This window comes from Protomyctophum bolini (genome assembly GCF_963924005.1).
Source record: "Protomyctophum bolini genome assembly, chromosome: 2".
Taxonomy (NCBI): Eukaryota; Metazoa; Chordata; class Actinopteri; order Myctophiformes; family Myctophidae; genus Protomyctophum; species Protomyctophum bolini.
In genome coordinates this window covers 10,718,959-10,737,152 of record NC_137863.1, presented here as the reverse complement: position 1 = coordinate 10,737,152, position 18,194 = coordinate 10,718,959, and the positions used below count along the sequence as shown (strand labels likewise).

The 18,194-nt window shown below is 44.0% G+C and overlaps 1 protein-coding gene across 7 annotated transcripts in view; it reads left to right on the top strand.

Annotated features, from left to right (window-relative positions):
* The window catches only part of itpr1b (inositol 1,4,5-trisphosphate receptor, type 1b), a 112,218-nt gene that overhangs the window by 81,666 nt on the left and 12,358 nt on the right, over positions 1–18,194 (top strand). For all 7 annotated transcript variants that reach the window (XR_013966014.1, XM_080792516.1, XM_080792512.1 and 4 more), the window contains 11 exons: positions 630–830; positions 2,595–2,705; positions 3,088–3,183; positions 3,262–3,396; positions 3,973–4,080; positions 4,634–4,865; positions 8,411–8,533; positions 15,133–15,308; positions 15,810–15,974; positions 16,864–17,053; positions 17,410–17,502. Coding sequence is in view for 6 of the 7 variants with exons in the window: in XM_080792516.1 (XP_080648642.1) it covers positions 630–830; positions 2,595–2,705; positions 3,088–3,183; positions 3,262–3,396; positions 3,973–4,080; positions 4,634–4,865; positions 8,411–8,533; positions 15,133–15,308; positions 15,810–15,974; positions 16,864–17,053; positions 17,410–17,502 (1,630 nt within the window). In the remaining variant the exon portion in view is untranslated. The remainder of the gene's footprint in view (positions 1–629; positions 831–2,594; positions 2,706–3,087; positions 3,184–3,261; positions 3,397–3,972; positions 4,081–4,633; positions 4,866–8,410; positions 8,534–15,132; positions 15,309–15,809; positions 15,975–16,863; positions 17,054–17,409; positions 17,503–18,194) is intronic.

Below are 18,194 nucleotides of genomic sequence, written 5' to 3'. Positions count from 1 at the left end.
CCAAGTAGTAACCTGACCAGTTTGTTTTGGGAAGTCTGGAGCCTTGGCCTTGAGCCTGAGGCCTTGGCCTTTGAGGATTTGCCTACAGGATGGAACCTAATCTTGGACAACGTGGAGTTCAAGTTGGGGGGGGGGGGGGGGGGGTGTCTAGTAAAATTAATATAACTTTTCGAGGTGCAATGTCTGCCATGCACACACGTTTTTTTAGAGTAGATTTGAAGTGAAAATCCCCTTCAAGCCCTTAATACTTTGTATTGTAAATTAGCTGGTCTACAAGATCATAGTGTGTTGCAACTTGATGCATTGTGAGCTATGTCTGAAGAAAATGCAAAAAGAAGGTTGAAGGTCGCCTATAATGACATGCCTAAAATAGGGACGCCGGCCGGGGTTATGGTGGTTAACCTTGTGGTGGGCCAGATTTAAATTCTTGGCTGGCTTGTACAGTAGCTTTGAGGGAGACTGGACCATAATTATTCACAAACCACCTGTCCAAGGTCATTGGTGAAAATCTATGATTGCCCTGGACGGATTTTCACTTACATTCTAGAGAAATAGAATGTAAGTAATGATTACAATACTGAGGCTTTGATGGTTTTCTTCATCCTCATTTTGTGTTTATCCTTTTCCAGAACTTCCTGCGCAACCAGAACAATAAGAACAACTATAATCTGGTGTGTGAGACGCTGCAGTTCCTAGACTGCATCTGTGGCAGCACCACAGGAGGTCTAGGGCTCCTGGGACTCTACATCAATGAGAAGAATGTAGGACTCATCAACCAGACGGTAGAAAGTCTGACGGAATACTGCCAGGGACCCTGCCATGAGAATCAGGTGCATGACACACACACACAGTCACACACACACACACACACACACACACACGCACGCACGCGCGCACACACACACACACACACACACACACACACAGGAAAAACATAAGCTTTGTTGTGCACATGCAATCCGATGCAAGATTGATAAGATGACAGATTTGATAAGATAAATTACATGTTGGTGTTGGCTTACTGTCTTTCCTTATGAGGGGTGCAGGAATGTAGTAAGTAGCGTAGTCAATGCTACTGGCTGGTAATATTGACAGAGTTCTCACGATCACCAAATTCCTGGAAATTCTTTGAAATTCCAGGCCTGGAAAAGGTTTGAAATGTTTTGGAAAATATTTGGATATAATTGACAGTTTTGGGCTATTTTGTAAAATAGCCTAGCATATGGCGAAAATGTGACAAAAATAATAGAGATTAACTTGTAGATCTGTTGAGCCTGAGCAGTCTGCCGAACACATAATTGACACCTGCCCCCTGTACAGACCACCTTTGAGACAAAGGCGTGGCTACTCTATATACTGAATTGGACATTTGGGGATGATACACGAAAGAAGAAGAAGATAGAGCACTGGTGTATATACCCTCATTATTGCATCATATGATTGCTATATGGGGTAAAATACTTAAAATAAAGTTATAGAAATGTTTTGAAAGTTCATTGGTAAAAATGTGTGGGAACCCTGTTGTGAGATGGAGGATGACTGATTTAAGCAGTCACACCTAGCCTGAGTCAAACTAGAACTGGACTCAGAGCTGGGTGTGGCTGCGCACCTGTTGTGCATCATGGACTTGATCAAGGCACAACAGGATAAGTCATCTCCACAAACACTCAAGAGAGAGGCAGTGGAGAGCCATCACTGAATTATTCCCTGAACTGAGAGTAATACCGGTAAACCAGTCTACTTAAGAAAGCTGCCCTGTGTTTTGTCCTTCCTTGCCCTGGGTAGTGACTAGTCGGTCACACCTGTATTGAAACCTACCCCCCAAATAATATGTATTTTATTGACAGAACTTCAAATTCCCTCACTAAAATTGTGTTTCTGTTTTTGTTTCACACTTTGATCTTAAAAAAAGCGATTTGCTTAGTCTCAAATGTAGTATTGGTTATAAGGAGTAGCCCTCAGAATTGGGGCAGGAAAACTGAACTCACATCTGAATGAAGACATGAAGCAGGTGTTTAACCCTCTTTGGGATTCACAGGATTTATTGTGACAAATGATTCCTCTGTCAGGTTTAACCATGCGGTTTAGTACAACAAGATGTACTTGATGAAACCAGAGCTCTTATCTCCCACACTGAGATGAAGCCATGTAGTTCCCTTCTCCTCTTTCAACAACAGTGTACCCCCTGCCTGCTCTGGGCAACCGTGACTGTATTTGTTATTTTCTGAGCATTAGCTTTGCTTGGTCTTCTCACATGATGATGGTGGCGGCACCCTCTGTTCCTGTTGCCCTGGGATCACTGTGTGGCAAGTGTGAGCCTTGCTTGTCTAAACAAGCAACTGGCACATGGCCCAGTACGCAGTGGGAGCTATGCTGGGGAAAGAATTGGCCTGTGGTTGTTTTTCTTTTCTTTTTTTTTTGCGACAATATCAAACCTGCTCTTCTCCCTTTGCTGTATGGAAGGTAATCAGCAAGACCAAACAAAACGCTGTGGCATTACGTGTACATTACTCCCAGCTAAGCAGGATGTACTTTGACTTGAGTCTCCTGACAATTTAGCACAGGTTAACACTTGGAACACTTGTTTTCCACAGAACTGCATCGCCACACATGAATGCAACGGCATTGACATCATTATTGCCCTCATCCTCAATGACATCAATCCCCTTGGCAAAAAGAGGATGGACCTGGTGCTGGAACTCAAAGTGAGCAAGAATTATTTTTAATTTGCTTCCCAGTACTCAATTTATTTACCACCCACATTTTGCTTAGCCACTTAAAGCCTATACTGTACCTGTATACATACATACTTTGTTGACTGGGGTCACCTCAGGATCCGTACCTGGCACCTCCCTTTTCTCCCTTGACATCAAATCTCTTCACAGAAAACAGAAGATTTTACAATAGGTCGCAGGGCAAAACGTTGTGAGCTTGTAGATCTGCCTTTTTCACTGAATGTTTGCATATTACAGAATGTTCACCTATTATGCCATGCCCAGAATAGGGAGGGATGCTAGGGTTCATGTGCTTGATGTCTATGTTAATTATTCTGCTGACATTATATTAAGTTGTCTCATCTTCTCTCAGAACAACGCCTCCAAGCTTCTCCTAGCTATCATGGAGAGTCGCCATGACAGTGAGAACGCAGAGAGGATACTCTACAATATGAGGCCCAAAGAGCTCGTAAGTACAACACTGTTCATTCCAGGAGGGCACAGTTGGTGTCGAGTGGACATTCACCTGACACTTTCCCTCTTGCAGGTGGAGGTGATTAAGAAGGCCTACATGCAGGGTGAAATAGAGGTGGAGGCGCCCGAGGATGGTGAGGATGGCGAGGAAGAGCACTCCGCCTCGCCACGCAATGTTGGCCATAACGTCTACATCCTCGCGCATCAGGCAAGCTACCAAATATCTGCGTGCATATTGAAACAGTTTCAAACATAGCTGGACACATAGTATACATTGCCACGTAGTGTCCTTGGGAAATAGATTTCCAATGGTCTGAAGGCCCTGTAATCTGTATCAATACCTATGGATCCCATGGGTTTGTTATGTCAGAGATTTTGGTGCTATCTTCAACTCCTCCCTTTCCGCCCAAGGCTCTACGCAGCTCTACATAGCTGGTTGTTTTCTCACACCATGATCTCATGATCTAGGGCTAACAACAGTTAACATTATGTAATACACAATGTTGAACCTAAGCGTGCAACCCTGAGGCCTGAGGTGAACAAACTGCATGTCTCCCAGCTGAGTAGAGAAAACAACTAGTGGCATGTGCTATACTGTGCCCTGCCGAAAAAACTATTTGCATTGCAGTTGGATATGCGTCAAGAGTAATCTCAATATTCCCCTCTTATGCATGCATGCACCCCCGACGATGCAGGAATTCGTTGTCCATGTTGATGCTGACAATATACTAAGCTGTCATTGATCTGATGATGCCATTGATTTGTTGCGGTGGTGTTATTTCAGTTGGCTCGTCACAACAAGGAACTGCAGGTCATATTGAAGCCAGGAGGGAGTTACGGCGAGGGAGATGAGGCCCTGGAGTTCTATGCCAAACATACAGCTCAGATTGAGGTCAGTCGGCTGCTGTCCCAGATGGACTTTTTGGTCTGCTGCTTACACTCCCCCTTTTATTTTAATGTGAAACACATTGGGTTTCAACTGTCTTATCATTTCCGTGTGAAATCAAGTGGATTTTCATTTTACTACTGATATTCTTCTAGTAACAGTGCTGACCTTAAAGGCACGTGATAGTCACTGTTTTTGTTGGCCTGGTTTTGGAGACTCTAACTTTGAATGACAAACACCCATGGCATGTGTGCACGTGTTCTCGCGTGTGCACAAGGGAGTGCAAGAATGCAAATAGTTTTACCATGCTCAAAACCTCCCAACAAGGAAGGAGTTATCGCTTGAGTTTGTGAAACTACTTCTGCTAATAAAACAGCCCTGCTCTGCACACACTCTTCATTATTTGCAGGTAACTTTTTTTTACCAATGCTACTACTGTAGTAGTCAGACCAGTTCATAAAGCACCCTAGTGGGACATGTTTTGAAAAACACTGAATCACTAATAAAGACTGTGTGTGTGTGTGCATGACGGTTGTTTTGCTGCTGTGGTTGTGTCCAGATTGTGCGTCTGGATCGCACCATGGAGCAGATAGTCTTCCCTGTGCCCAACATCTGTGAATTCCTCACCCAAGAGTCCAAGCTGCACGTTTACTACAACACCGAACGGGATGAGCGGGGCTGCAAGATCAATGACTTCTTCTTGCGCTCTGAGGACCTCTTTAATGAGATGAACTGGCAGAAGAAGCTGCGAGGTACTCAAGAGGCTACTGGTGACGAAAACGCAGTTCCATGTGCGTACTTTTTCCAAACTCTCCATCTACTAGTTCTTGTTTTACACACCCTCTTCTGGCATCCTTCCAGGCCCTTGGGCCCTCCTTATACAGGAACGCATGCACACACACACACACACACACACACACACACACACACACACACACACACACACACACACACACACACACACACACACACACTGTACTGAACCCTGGAGAGATGAAAGAGGGTAGGGTTTGTAAACCTTGATAAGTTATTAACATGTATAAGATTGACTATAATATAAGTTTGTTTAAGAGCTAAGATAGGCTAAGGTGTTTAAGTTTGGAATGAATCGTTTACTAACTGAAGTGATTTACAGTGAAATGTAAGGAATGTGAGTGTGCCTTGGTGAATTATTACCATTATAGTTGTGTTTGATTGTCACATGCTGCAGGCCCATACAAAAACATCTGTTTCTCTCTGGAATGCACCACTGACTGTATGTCAACAATGCGCACACACGCTTCTGCAACATGCCTTTTACAAAGGAGAATGTGACGTTAATGCCCCTTCTTGATAGTTTCCTTAGAAGAACAAGAAGGTCAAGGGGTACACGCTCTTCCAGAGACAGTGGTCCTCTAAACCAGTAGTTCCCAAACATTTTAGCCCATGACCCAAAAAATAAATTTTGCCTGCGACCAAACTAGTGAAAATAGCATATCTACCAGCCTGCTATTTTATATTGTGTCCAGGTAGCTCAGTTGGTAGAGCTCTCGCCTTTGGTCCACAAGTTCATGGGTTCGATCGCGGGCACTGCCAACTCAGCGTATGAGTAGCACGATTTGGGTGTGGCAATATTGGGAACTGATGGTAGCTGTGGCGCTCCACCTCAGCAATCCATTGTTACGGGGACAGACTCCCACGTGTTACCGGCTGATACCGACAATAAGCCACTCCTGAGTCCTGACCTAGTAAAAGTATCAATACTGTAATATATAACTACTCCGTTATAAGTAAAGGTCCGGAGTAGTTTGATGCCAATACAAAAGTATTTGCATCAAAGTGCACTTAAAGTACCAAAAGTAATAATTATGCAGAATGTCCCATTCGAAGTTTGGCACTATTTATATATATATATATATATTTTTTTTTAAAGATCTACAAGCTCAGAGTCACAAATGTGTCACATCATTGTACTGTAAGCTTCTGATCGGCTATTTTCAAATGGCCAAAATGTATAGGGTGGTGGTTAATGTATGTTTTGTAATAATAAATCAAAATCTACAAAGTAACTATAACTAAAGATTTCAAATAAATGTAGTACTTAAGTAAATGTACTTCCCACCACTGGAAGACTGTTCACCAGGGAGTGGCACAGTGGCAATCGGCATAATGCCTATAAGATAAGAAATAATTGATCGCAAGCAAAAACATTGCATGTGTGAACGCAACGAAGCAATGCAACTATACTTTTATTAGGGTCTAGGGACCTACATACAGACCTACACACATTCATATGCATCTTCATGATTGGAGACGGTGTGCCTCAAAAAAAAGGAAATTGTTATTTGGGGGGTTATGTTCAGTTCATGGGCACACCATGGGAACTGAGCACAGACTCACAATTGGGGAAGAAACTGTTTACTGCAGAGGGATGAGAAAATGTAGTTACAAAGCAAGTTAGGAGACTATGCGTTATGAAAAGAAATATTCTCTGCGGCTATAGGCTGGAGTCAGCTGCTCTGACTTGACCCAGAGACGGCTAGTCAGCCTGTCCCAGGGTCAATGGGACTAGAGGTCAACCCAGTTCACACAGCCTCCGCTTGCCTCAAACCCACACGGAAGAGAGCGAGAAAAGGGGACCTCCCCTGCCCTCTCCTCTCCACAGGTGTAAAAGTGTATAGTGAAAACCAAGGTAGGAGGAACAGGCGTATGATGTAATGTTTGTCTGAGATAGTGCGATACCTCCGAGCTGTGATGAAGGGAGCTAAATTAATCCAAAACAGATTAACGGGGAGGAGTGGGAGAGCGAAAACAACAGCCGCTGGTGGAAAAAAAAAGCTTGCGAGGTCATGTGAAGTCCACCTCATGATGGGCAATCCTCCTCTTAGCCTATTGTTATTAAGCACTGACATTCTCCCGTGTTGGTAAATAGCCAGCCCTGTTCTAGTTTCCCTTGGCGACAGGGCATGTCCTGGGTGACCTCCCCCCTGACTGCCTCTCCCTTGGCCAGCAGCACAGTAAACGTGTGACTGCTTCCTTTGTCTCCTCAATGGGAGCGTGTTGTGGCCTGTCCCCTCGGCCAGGAGATGGTCTGTGTGCACTGAGTCAACACGTGATGCCGCAGCCTCTCTTATCTGAATGAATCAGCAGCACAGCCGGAGACCGTGTTGTTCCGTTGGTGCTAACAGCTAGTAACCACTTCTGTTGCCAAAAGTCCCCACCCTCAGTTCTTCTTTTCTAATAAACAGCATTAGCTAAAAAGAAATGGCCCTGGTCATGTCATGATGCTCCTGACCGATGCCTGCTTGGGTTGTGTGATTGTGAGTGTACAATACATAGTTGTTGGCTCTGCATATATGTTTTTGCCTACATTTCTAATCTTGAAACCTTTCAAATTCAATTATCACTTTCTTTGTTTATAGTCGTACGTTTAACTAGTATTATGTACTATTTGGTTAAATTGTCCAATGTCAAAATGATACATTTGAAAGACATTTCAAAGTAATTAAAATCACCTGACAAAACAATTAAGGCGAAATTCACTGCAATAGATGTTAAGTGTTAAACCACTTGATTTTCTCCATCCCAAAAACTACATTCCTTTTAATACAGTCACTAATTATTGATTAAATATATTTCACTGTAGCTAACTACAGTACAGCTGCACAGGTACAACACACACAATCTGATGTACATTTTAGTTTTTCACTGACTTATGGTGACATTTTGTCTTGGCTGAAATGAGTTTTGTATTTATTTAACATTATAAACCTCTGCATTTTCCATTAATGTCAAATCTTCCAAGTATCAATGCCGTTAGTGTGAGATGATAAATGGTTATTGTATACACATTATACAGCATTTCCTGTCATGTGATATTCTTTGATTCTACTGGTCACATAAAGTGAAGTAAACTCATGCTGTTTGTATTAGTATAGTAAACTCTGATGCTGCAGTATTAGTTGTTCCAAGTGGCAGGCCTGTCACAATTATTACATCTTCGCCTAGTCGCAATTATTTGATATTCACAATTATTTTTCATAATCATCATAATCCTCTCCATTCATCTGTATCAATTAAGATGTTGAAAATTATTCTTACATTTCTTCAAAATGAATGGAAATAGCCTATCTACAATCTCACAACGCATCACGATGCGACGAGCTGTGAGGTTGTAGAACGGCTATTTCCACAAATTAATAAGTTGAGAATTATTATATGGCCTAGTATTTGGCGATAGTACATTATTTATTTTAGTATATTGGTTTCCGGTCAGGTCAAGTAAGATGTTATTGGCAGTACATTAACCTGTGTGTGTGTGTGTGTGTGTGTGTGTGTGTGTGTGTGCCTCATGCAGCCCAGCCCATCCTCTACTGGTGCTCCAGGAACATGTCCTTCTGGAGCAGTATCTCCTTCAACCTGGCTGTGCTCATGAACGTGCTGGTTGCCTTCTTCTACCCCCTGGAGGGCATCCGTGGAGGTCAGTCACTTTCACCCTATTTTAAACCTTCTGCACCTTCGGCAACTAGAAGCATCAGACTCTCTGAAGTTTAAGGAGGCCAGATTGTAATCTCTGTTCTATGTGGGTTTCGTGGCCAATACTGTACGCTGGGTGTGACTGTTAAAAAACAGGAAATGGTATAAGGGGCATATACACGGGTACTTTTTAAAGGTAGAGTAACAATATGCTACATTTGACACTTGATAACAAACCTGTAGAGGGAAGTCGAATAAGGCAGCAAGTTGTCAATGCTGTTAAACTCTCTTTGGCCTCTGCTCATATAGGTCTCGTGATACCACTCTACTATACTCGGATTTATTGCAGTCACTTCACACACTCATGCTTATTTGTTCATGTTGAGCATGAATTGGCCAGCAGCCCATTAACACAGCTTAAAGTCATTTTCTTTACCGTAGTACATTTGAACTAATCCATTTTTTGCAGCTCAGTCCATGACTAAAGTGGAATGTTATCTTGTGACTAATGGTGACAAGATACGAAACACAAGTAAAATCAAGTATAAAATGGCATTCTAAATGTAGACTTTGTCAACCCACAGCAGTGTGGATGTCTCTGCGGTGTGTTAATGCCTGTGGTGTAGGTGTAGCCTAGCCTCACACATCTCCCCTAACTGAAGTAAGTTCCATCTCACCTAAAGGTGTGATATAATGTAATCCAATCTGACGTTTCGGCTTTTGCACTCGATGGCATCACAAAACCAGAGATCAGATTTACCTTTAATCAGGGCATGACCTGATTATTGATACCTTAAGCGTGACAGTCACCCACATGTGCCTTAACATGTTACCAGATTCCCTGTTTGTCATTCTTGCTCACAGCAATTGAGCTTAATCTGCGCCGTCTCCATCACTCCTGTTAATTAGGTGCATGTATCTGTCCATGTTCGTGTGAGAGTGACGTGTGTAGATTGACGTGTGTGTGTGTGTGCGTGTGTGTGCGTGCATGTGCATGTGCATGGGGCGACTGTGGCTCAAGAGGTAGAGCAGGTCGTCCAATGATCCATGGGTCGGCGGTTCGAAGTGTCGAAGTGTCCTTGGGCAAGACACTGAACCCCAAATTGCTCCCGATGTGCTGGTTGGTACCTTGCATGGCTTCCGCCGCAATCGGTGTATGAATGTGTGTGTGAATGGGTGAATGTAATGGACAATCTATGTAAAGCGCCTTGGATAAAGGCGCTATATAAATGCAGCATGTGCATGTGCATGTGCATGTGCATGTGCATGTGCATGTGCATGTGCATGTGCATGTGCATGTGCATGTGCATGTGCGCTGCTGTGGTTACCTACATGAGTTCCAGAAACATAACACCATGCTGGAGTGTTTGGGCTCCCCTGGAAAATGACACCTGCCTGATAACAATGTGGATCCATGTCAATGTCAACCCTCTTAGTGCACTGGCTGCTCTTACATAATTTCCATTCCAAATTTTTTAAACTCAGTGGTGTTTGGAAAACTACTATGGAGATGGGGTTTACCAACATGCACAGTAAAGTCTAGACTAGTGTTAATTTTACTAGGGAGATGGGGTTTACCAACCTGCACAGTAAAGTCTGGACTAGTGTTCATTTTACTCTTGGGTGTAAATTATTTTTTTACTTATTAATAATAATACCTCAAAGACAACCCCCTTTAAATTGCATGCAAAATATTCTCTTACTACTACCTACTTTGAAATATACAGTAATGGCTTGAGGTTGAAGTTTTGATGAAAAAATAACACTTTTTGAATTAGCTGTCCAAATTGAAAGTCTCTGTATGTACGTGTGTATTAAGTCTGTAATCCACGTAACACGAAAACCGTTTACCCCACCGACTTCACACGCGTTCCACACCACCATAGGGAGTGCAGTGCCCAGTGTAGAGTCCGCCGGATAGCCAGTTGTCCAGAACCAGCACAAACGCCTCAGCAAGTTTTGTACGTCTGTAATCCACGCAACTCTAAAACTGTCCACCCCACCGACTTCAAATTCGACATGTGCATTCCACACCACCACAGGAAGTACAGTGCCCGGTGTCGAGTCCGTCGGATAGCCGGTTGTCCAGAACAGGCACAAAAGCCTCTGCCTGGGTCTGGACCTGATCACCCCTATCTCCTCATATGGAGCTGGCCTGTTCTGACAACACAACACTTCATATTTGGGCATGCCTGACACAGAACTCCATTATGGGACACAGACGAACAGATACAATCACCATATATGGGCTTAAAAAAGACACAGACAGATGGGTGGAATGGGTACTCTGACACCGGTACATTGGGTATTGCATAGCCAGGTGGGGCATGCAGATCTCCAACTTATTTAAATGTGATCACAACACCACAGAAATATTGATGCACCAGCTATTTTAAATGCTAAACTCACAGAACGGCTTCCGCCTGGAAGTCAGGCAGATACTTGCGCTGAGGAGGATATTGGAAGGAGTAAGGGAGCTCAACCTGTCAGCAGATGGTCCAGTTGATAGAGGCAAGCTACAGCCAGACACTGGCAGAGAGGAGGCAATGGGGTTCACTTTAGTCCCGAGGAAGTCAAGGCGAGTATACCCTGTCATGGTCACTGACCTTGACTACGCAGATGACATCGACCTAATCTCGGATACAGTAGAGAAAGGAAGGGAACTACTACTGGCATGCAGTAGAAATGGAGTGCAGGAGGATCGGCCTCAAGCTCAATGCCAAGAAAACCAACAGTAACACGGACAGGGTCCGAGCCAGTCGAGCACCACCCAATACTTCGGGCCTGGACTGTCCGAAGGTCCGGAGAGCACTTACCTGGAATGGGACATGGGATAAGACCTTAAGAGGCTGCTTTTCATAGCTACTGTGGAGTCAGTACTGCTGTATGGGGCTGAGACATGGACACTCACAGCACAACGGGTAAGAGCCCTGGTTGGAGTCTACACAAGAATGCTACGAGGGGCAAGAAGGGCACCACCTACGTAGATGCACTGCAGCATGATAGCAACACTGTAGAGCTCAATAACCTGATGTTAGATAAGAGAGTGTGGAGGGCAGCGATCCAGGAGTCCGAATTGGTGTTGGCTAGACCACACTCTCGCATCATCAAAAGCTACAAAAATACAGTAACACATCATCACATGTCAATGCAGATTTACAATCTGCCTTCTGCTAGGTCAACAGGTACCTGAAGAGAGCACCTCGCAGTCTCGCCATGCACAGGACATTCACTGTTTATGTAACGTAGTGTAAGTGATACAACTATCGGGAGGTCTTGCACAAAACAATGCCATGTTTCAATGGATGGTTTGACTGTAGTCTTTGACATACAGTGTAGTGGAGTTGCATGCTTTTGCTTGTTTTTGCTGTCTCCCAGTGTTTCATCCAGTCCCTTCCCCTTTCTTCTTCGGTTTTTCTTGGGGGCAGTATTTGTGGTGATCTGTGAAGCCTCATTGTTCCAGTGCAGAGAGAAGACTCACATTGTGACTTGCATATAAACTTTCAATTGTTCTGTCTGGGGTCAAGCGGCGAGATCCCTTTTGTTTGAACTTCCTCAGAGCTGTATAGAGGAGAGGGAAAATAATAAGTTGTTAGCTTAGTGCTAGATGCTTTCATGTGGTTGCTAGTGCTACGGTCAAAGTATTGCACAGCAGCTTAGCAGTTCATTCAAGGACATATCTTTGTCACTGTAGGACATGGGAAATTATGTTGGCTTCAAAATGCAGCTAGTTATAATATGAATATGAAGAAAACGTATTATTACTGAATAGTCAATATTTAACTCGGACAAATTAACACACAATTTTCTCTGGTCTGGATGCAATTTCTGCTCATTTCTGTTAATATTCAAACCAACCACTTGTAAACCTGAAATTATGTCAAGTGCTAAGTTAACATTTATAGCACGTTATCTCTGTGAAGGTTTGATGCTGAGACATTTAAAAAGAAAATATTGTTTCATTGTCAGTGTCTAGCCATATACTGTATATAATCAGCTCAGACATTATTCACAGCTGCATGAGTCATTCACATGACTGACCCTGGATTTCCCCTGGAGGTGATTTGTTTGAACAAGTGGCTGCAGTTTGGAACATAGTACAGTGTTGGGCAGATGTGCACAAGTCACAGATACTGTAACCAGACAGTGCACTAGGCCGTGGACAGCTTGCGAAGGCGTCTGGTGCCTACATTCTCTCAGAGAGGTGTGTTTACTTGCCGGGCTATAGGTCAGCAGAGCAGCAGTGTGGAGAGTGACTGCTGAAGGCACCTCTACCCTGCCCCTTTGAGCCTGACTGGAATGTGACCATGGAAATAGAACTAGGTCAGCTGACCATCTCTGTATGCAGGGGAAGTTGGCTTAATGCAAACAGATGTGAAAATAATAATAGTAATAATGATGAGTGCAAAACTGGGAGACAGTTACAAGATTTATTTACCGTTTGTTCTGTTAACCACAGCACTTCAAGTTACTTTATCTCTGAATGTCCTGTCAGGGAAGAGTAACGACCATGCTCGTGTCCTAGGCTCTCACGGTAACAGTCAGTTAGCTATTTCGGAACCTTTTAAAAACATATGAACAGTGTTGAAAGCTGTCACACCTGAGGTCCCTCGGCAGGGGCTGCCGAACGCAGGATCTCTGCAACAACTTCCTTTATGGATTTGGCTGTAGCCAAGAATATTTTTAGCCTACTAGGAGTTTGTTATGTAACAAGTTCCTGTCATGTGATCTCTACATGGAAAGGTGTGGAGAATCCAGGCGGGAAAGGGGCAAAGGTGGGAGTTGGTCAAAGTCTTTGTGTGGAGCCTTGGGATACAGAATACCTGACTAACCTCATGTCCAACTGGACGAATGCATGCACGCACACAGTGTGAAAAGGGAGACTCTTGCTGTTACACATTGGCTGGGACTTGGGACTTGGCATTGAGTTGGTGCCTGGCATGCTCGTTTTATTGCTAACCCTCTGATGCGTCACTCTCACTGTTACATAAAAACATAAACACGTGCACAGCACGTCTCACAAAGTCCAAAAGCCGTGTCTGCTTTGCCTCATCTGGAAACGGAATGAATCTGGCTATGTTCCGTCAGTGAAAGTATTTAGAAGGGCAGCCAGATGATAATAAAATAAAACCTGATGATAATACATGGTTCATTGCCTCTTTATCTGTAAGATATAGATTAATCAATCACCTTTAGACCTGCTTAGGAATGCACATTGGACATTTTAGTTCAACATCTTGATATTCAGCACAAATATGTATTGTTTTCACGAAAGCAGGGCTAAGTAAAAACCTAATATATGCAATGCCTGGACCAAAACAGAAATAATGAGTCATATTGTATTGTATTTGTCGCAGTGTATTTAGCTTAAATGTCAAATCTTAAGTGTCTGAAATTCACGAATTAAATTCACGGGGTGGCTTGAAGCCGAGCCCACTGGAACCAAGAAGTTTGGGGAATCTGATTGGCTCTATGCATGGCACCGCCCCCATTGCAAAGCAGGAGACCTGATGATGATGATGAGTGACTGAAATGCTGGACAGCTATAGACCAATTATGCACACAGCGGTCATCTTGCCATCAAGTTAAAGTCAAGTTTTCTGTTTTGATGTTTGGGCTGTCAATTGCAAATTGCGGCTAGCTGCCACCCTGTCATGAAGAGTTGGCCGCCGTGCAGATATGGGAATGATACAGGAAGCAGTGACACTTTCTCACTCGGCCTGCAATGAAATTGTTGAATATTTCCTCCATGAAAAGGGTTAATAGTGTTAACAAGCATTTAAGCTAGCTGTTGTCCATGTTGCCTATTATTATATTTTTTTTATTATATATTTTTTTGCCTACAATTTATTTGATAATGACCTTTACACACGGGGCTGTATTGAATACCTCATGCAAGTAGTTTGCTTTAAACCTACAGGTATAGTTGATGCCTTAATCATAGAGGTTTATGCCTTTATTTACGGTTAAAGGTCAGTTTATCACTGTGTAATATTCACATTCTGTGTGGATATACTCATGACGCAAAACTGTTTGAATAAATGTGTGTAAGAACCTTAAACTCAGTCCACTCAGCAATGATTTGCAACTGCTAATCCTTGCAACCATTATCGCCAAATGTCACCGGTCTGCAACTGGTCAGTACAGACTGGTGCAATTTCTGTTTGCAAGTTGCGACTAGTTGCATTGGTGTGGACTGGCCTTTAGACTGTATATGTGAAATACAGAAGAGCTAGTTTCCAGAAAACGCCACCATTGTTCTTTCATCTCGAGCCTTTTTGATCCCATAGCCTGAAGCTAATTTGTTGTTAGGCTAGCTGAGGATAGACTACATCCAACAGCTGGAGGAACGATTGATCTGTGACTAGTTGATGGTTCCAACTGAGGATAGACTCCATCTCATATCCTGAAGATTTTCTTTTACTGTTCTGAAGTCACCCACACTGGCCAGCAATAGCATTTGCTATAACTGTAATGTATTCTACCAAATATGTTAGAATTATACATTTCGTGCACCCAATATGATGTACAGTGTATATGATTTTTATTACCTGCATCCAGCACCCACTCAGAATCTCACTCCACAATCTCCATGGCCCTCAGGTACGCTGGATCCCCATCTGTCAGCCCTACTGTGGGTGGCCATGCTGGTGTCCCTGGCGATTGTCATTGTCTTGCCTCAGCCCCACGGCATCAGAGCCCTCATTGCCTCCACCATCTTACGACTGATCTTCTTTGTGGGCCTGGAGCCTACCCTCTTCTTACTTGGGGCTTTCAATGTGAGTTTTTGTCTGTGTGTGTGTGTTTGTAGGTACGAGCCATGCAAATGTACATGAGCATTTAACATTGTGTTGTAAAGTGAATGTGGGCCACCTGTTTATATAGGGTCTCTCAAGGCAGGCCTCTGTTGCCCTGGACCTTGGGTTCAATGTCACTCGTAAGTGTTAAGTTCAAACGAGTTCAACTTAACTCTGTCTGACGTTTCGAGAGTTGCCTTAAATTCTCTACGTATAGAAAATGAATGGCTTTCTGCAGCATTGAGTAATAATTTGCAAGCCGCTTTAGAGAAGTAGTTCTCTCCCACGCCACGGCTATATTTGGACTTTACACTCAAATCGCATGTACAGTTTAAAGAGTTGTACAGTAAATAATAGTCATTGCTCTTAAGACAGCTTTTCAAATAGACAGTAGGAGACTTTTTGTCTCCTTGACTGTGTTTCCTGCTCAATGTGGCTGTTGTTTGTACATGTTCCTGTGGTCGGTGTCCCCCGGGGCTACAGGTGTGTAACAAGGTCATCTTCCTAATGAGCTTTGTGGGGAACCGGGGAACGTTCACGCGGGGCTACAAAGCCATGATCATGGATGTGGAGTTCCTGTACCATCTGCTGTATCTGATCATCTGTAGCCTGGGGGTCTTTGTCCACGTCTTCTTCTACAGCCTGCTGGTGAGTGAGCGGTGCATGCCTGTCATCTGTGTGACACACAAACACATCGTAATAAGCACATTAAGGCACATGCCAGGCCTGCATACAGAGGCCTGGCATGTGTAAGGTGGGTCAACATAGATTGACCCACCTTACTCTCCCTTAAGGGCAACACACACAGGCTGCTAACGGTGCGCGACCCAAAACAGCATCAAAACAGCTGCGTCCGTTATTTTCAATGGACCTATCCCACACCGGCAGCGTCAGACACGTGTTCACACCTCGCCCAACACTCCGATGTGCCAATGTTCTATTTCCAGGCGTTGCCGCGTGGTGAAAGTGTTTTTATTTTTGAGTGGTGCAACCACTCCAAGGAACAGCAATGTCCGTCCGTCCCTTAGAGTATGTCCTTACCTATGTGACTATGAGTAGCAGTAGGGGCAAAAGTGGTGCTGTTGTGCCAGAAACAGAGAGAGCGAGATAGTGTTGCACTGTTGCCTGCTAATTACACAGAGAGAGAGAGAGAGAGAGGCAGGGGGAGAGGGGAGTTGCACCACTCAGTTCACACAGGTGTGATTTATTTTTTTACTACAACTGTACAAAGTTGGCAGCTGCGTGGCAGAGCGCCGTGTCCTGTTGATGCTTATGGGCGGCACTTCACGTGTGCAGATACTGTGCTGCTACGCTACGCAACCTGTGTGTGTTGGGCTTTACACACACACACACACAATTTTATACTTCAACAAATGATGGTGTCACACACAAATAGCTGATCTACAGTACAAACTTTATGGCGACAATTGTTCACATTTTTTGTACATTGTTGCCAATAACGATTTGCACAAAACAGGGACACCAAGTTGAAGGTGGTTAAGTGCCAATGTCCCACTCTGTTCTTGTCCTGGCCCAGCTGTTTGACCTTGTGTACCGGGAGGAGACCCTTCTCAACGTCATAAAGAGTGTGACCCGCAATGGCCGCTCCATACTCCTGACGGCCGTGCTGGCCCTCATCCTCGTCTACCTCTTCTCCATAGTGGGCTACATCTTCTTCCAAGACGACTTCATCCTGCCCGTGGACAGAATACCCAACAAGACCCTTGGTACGTTCCAAGAGCATTCTTCTATGACTGCATCGCTTCGAGTCACATGATGCTCCCTTGACTGGAATGAACCTAATTCACCCGGCCTCAGTGACCTGAGTCAAGTTCAAGCTGCAGCATGTATTTCTTGCAGCATTGCAGATTATCTGAATGAACCGACCCTGAGCGTCTGTAAGAATAGCCATTCAAAGAGAATAAAGTTTATTATGCTAAAGCAGCTTGTGCCACGTGTTACGTGAAACCACTTTGCAATTATATTGGTTGACTCATTCCACAATGATTTTCCAATCAAAGAGCTTATTTGTGTACTTAAAATTAAGTATGTTTTGTTCCGTTACTATGTTGCCCGTGAGAAGAGCATGGTGCCAGTATGGTGGGGGAGTTCCTCACTGGTGGAGTCTGTCGGAAAGAGAATGGAGAGAACTGCTCAGCAGATGCTGTGGTGGATGGTAAGTATGTTACAGTTTGTCCTCTGAATGTATGTGTTATATATATAGACTTAGACTGCACATGTGTGCCCTTAGTTGGAGCGAGGTGCTAGAGGCATTGTGGGACAAAGGGTTCATTTGAGTGTAAATGAATAACATACCCCTTCAGAAGTAGAACACATGTTCTGGAGGGCACTATAGAGCTGCTGCGTGCAGCATAGGGGCATACATTCCTTGTGCGTCTAGGACTGGGGCTGAGACCTGCTGAGGTGGTTCGGGGGGGGGTCAGGGGTTAATTACTGTCAAGCGCATGCAGGTCACGGGGTCCTCTCAGCCAGGGCATGGACGTCTCACCACAACCAGTGGGTTCTAACAAAACCGTCTGACCTCTGAAGAAAACACCATCATCCATGCACTGCCTTAATGTGATCAGCCAACCATGTAAATTCCACAAAGCGTCTGGAGCATGACCTTACCAAGGTTTCTTTATCCATCACCACCATGCCCCGCTAATTATGCTGGTCTGCTGACTTGTTTTCGTGGTGATGATTTGGGAAATGTCCCAGTGGGATATCCAGTTGCCTCCAGTATGGCGAACCAGTTGGCGAATGGGTTAAATCCATAAAGGATTCTTCATTATCAGGTGTGTTTTATGCAGCTAGTATGGAAATCTAGTTGTCTACAACTGGCAGTCCAACCGATATACCCATATA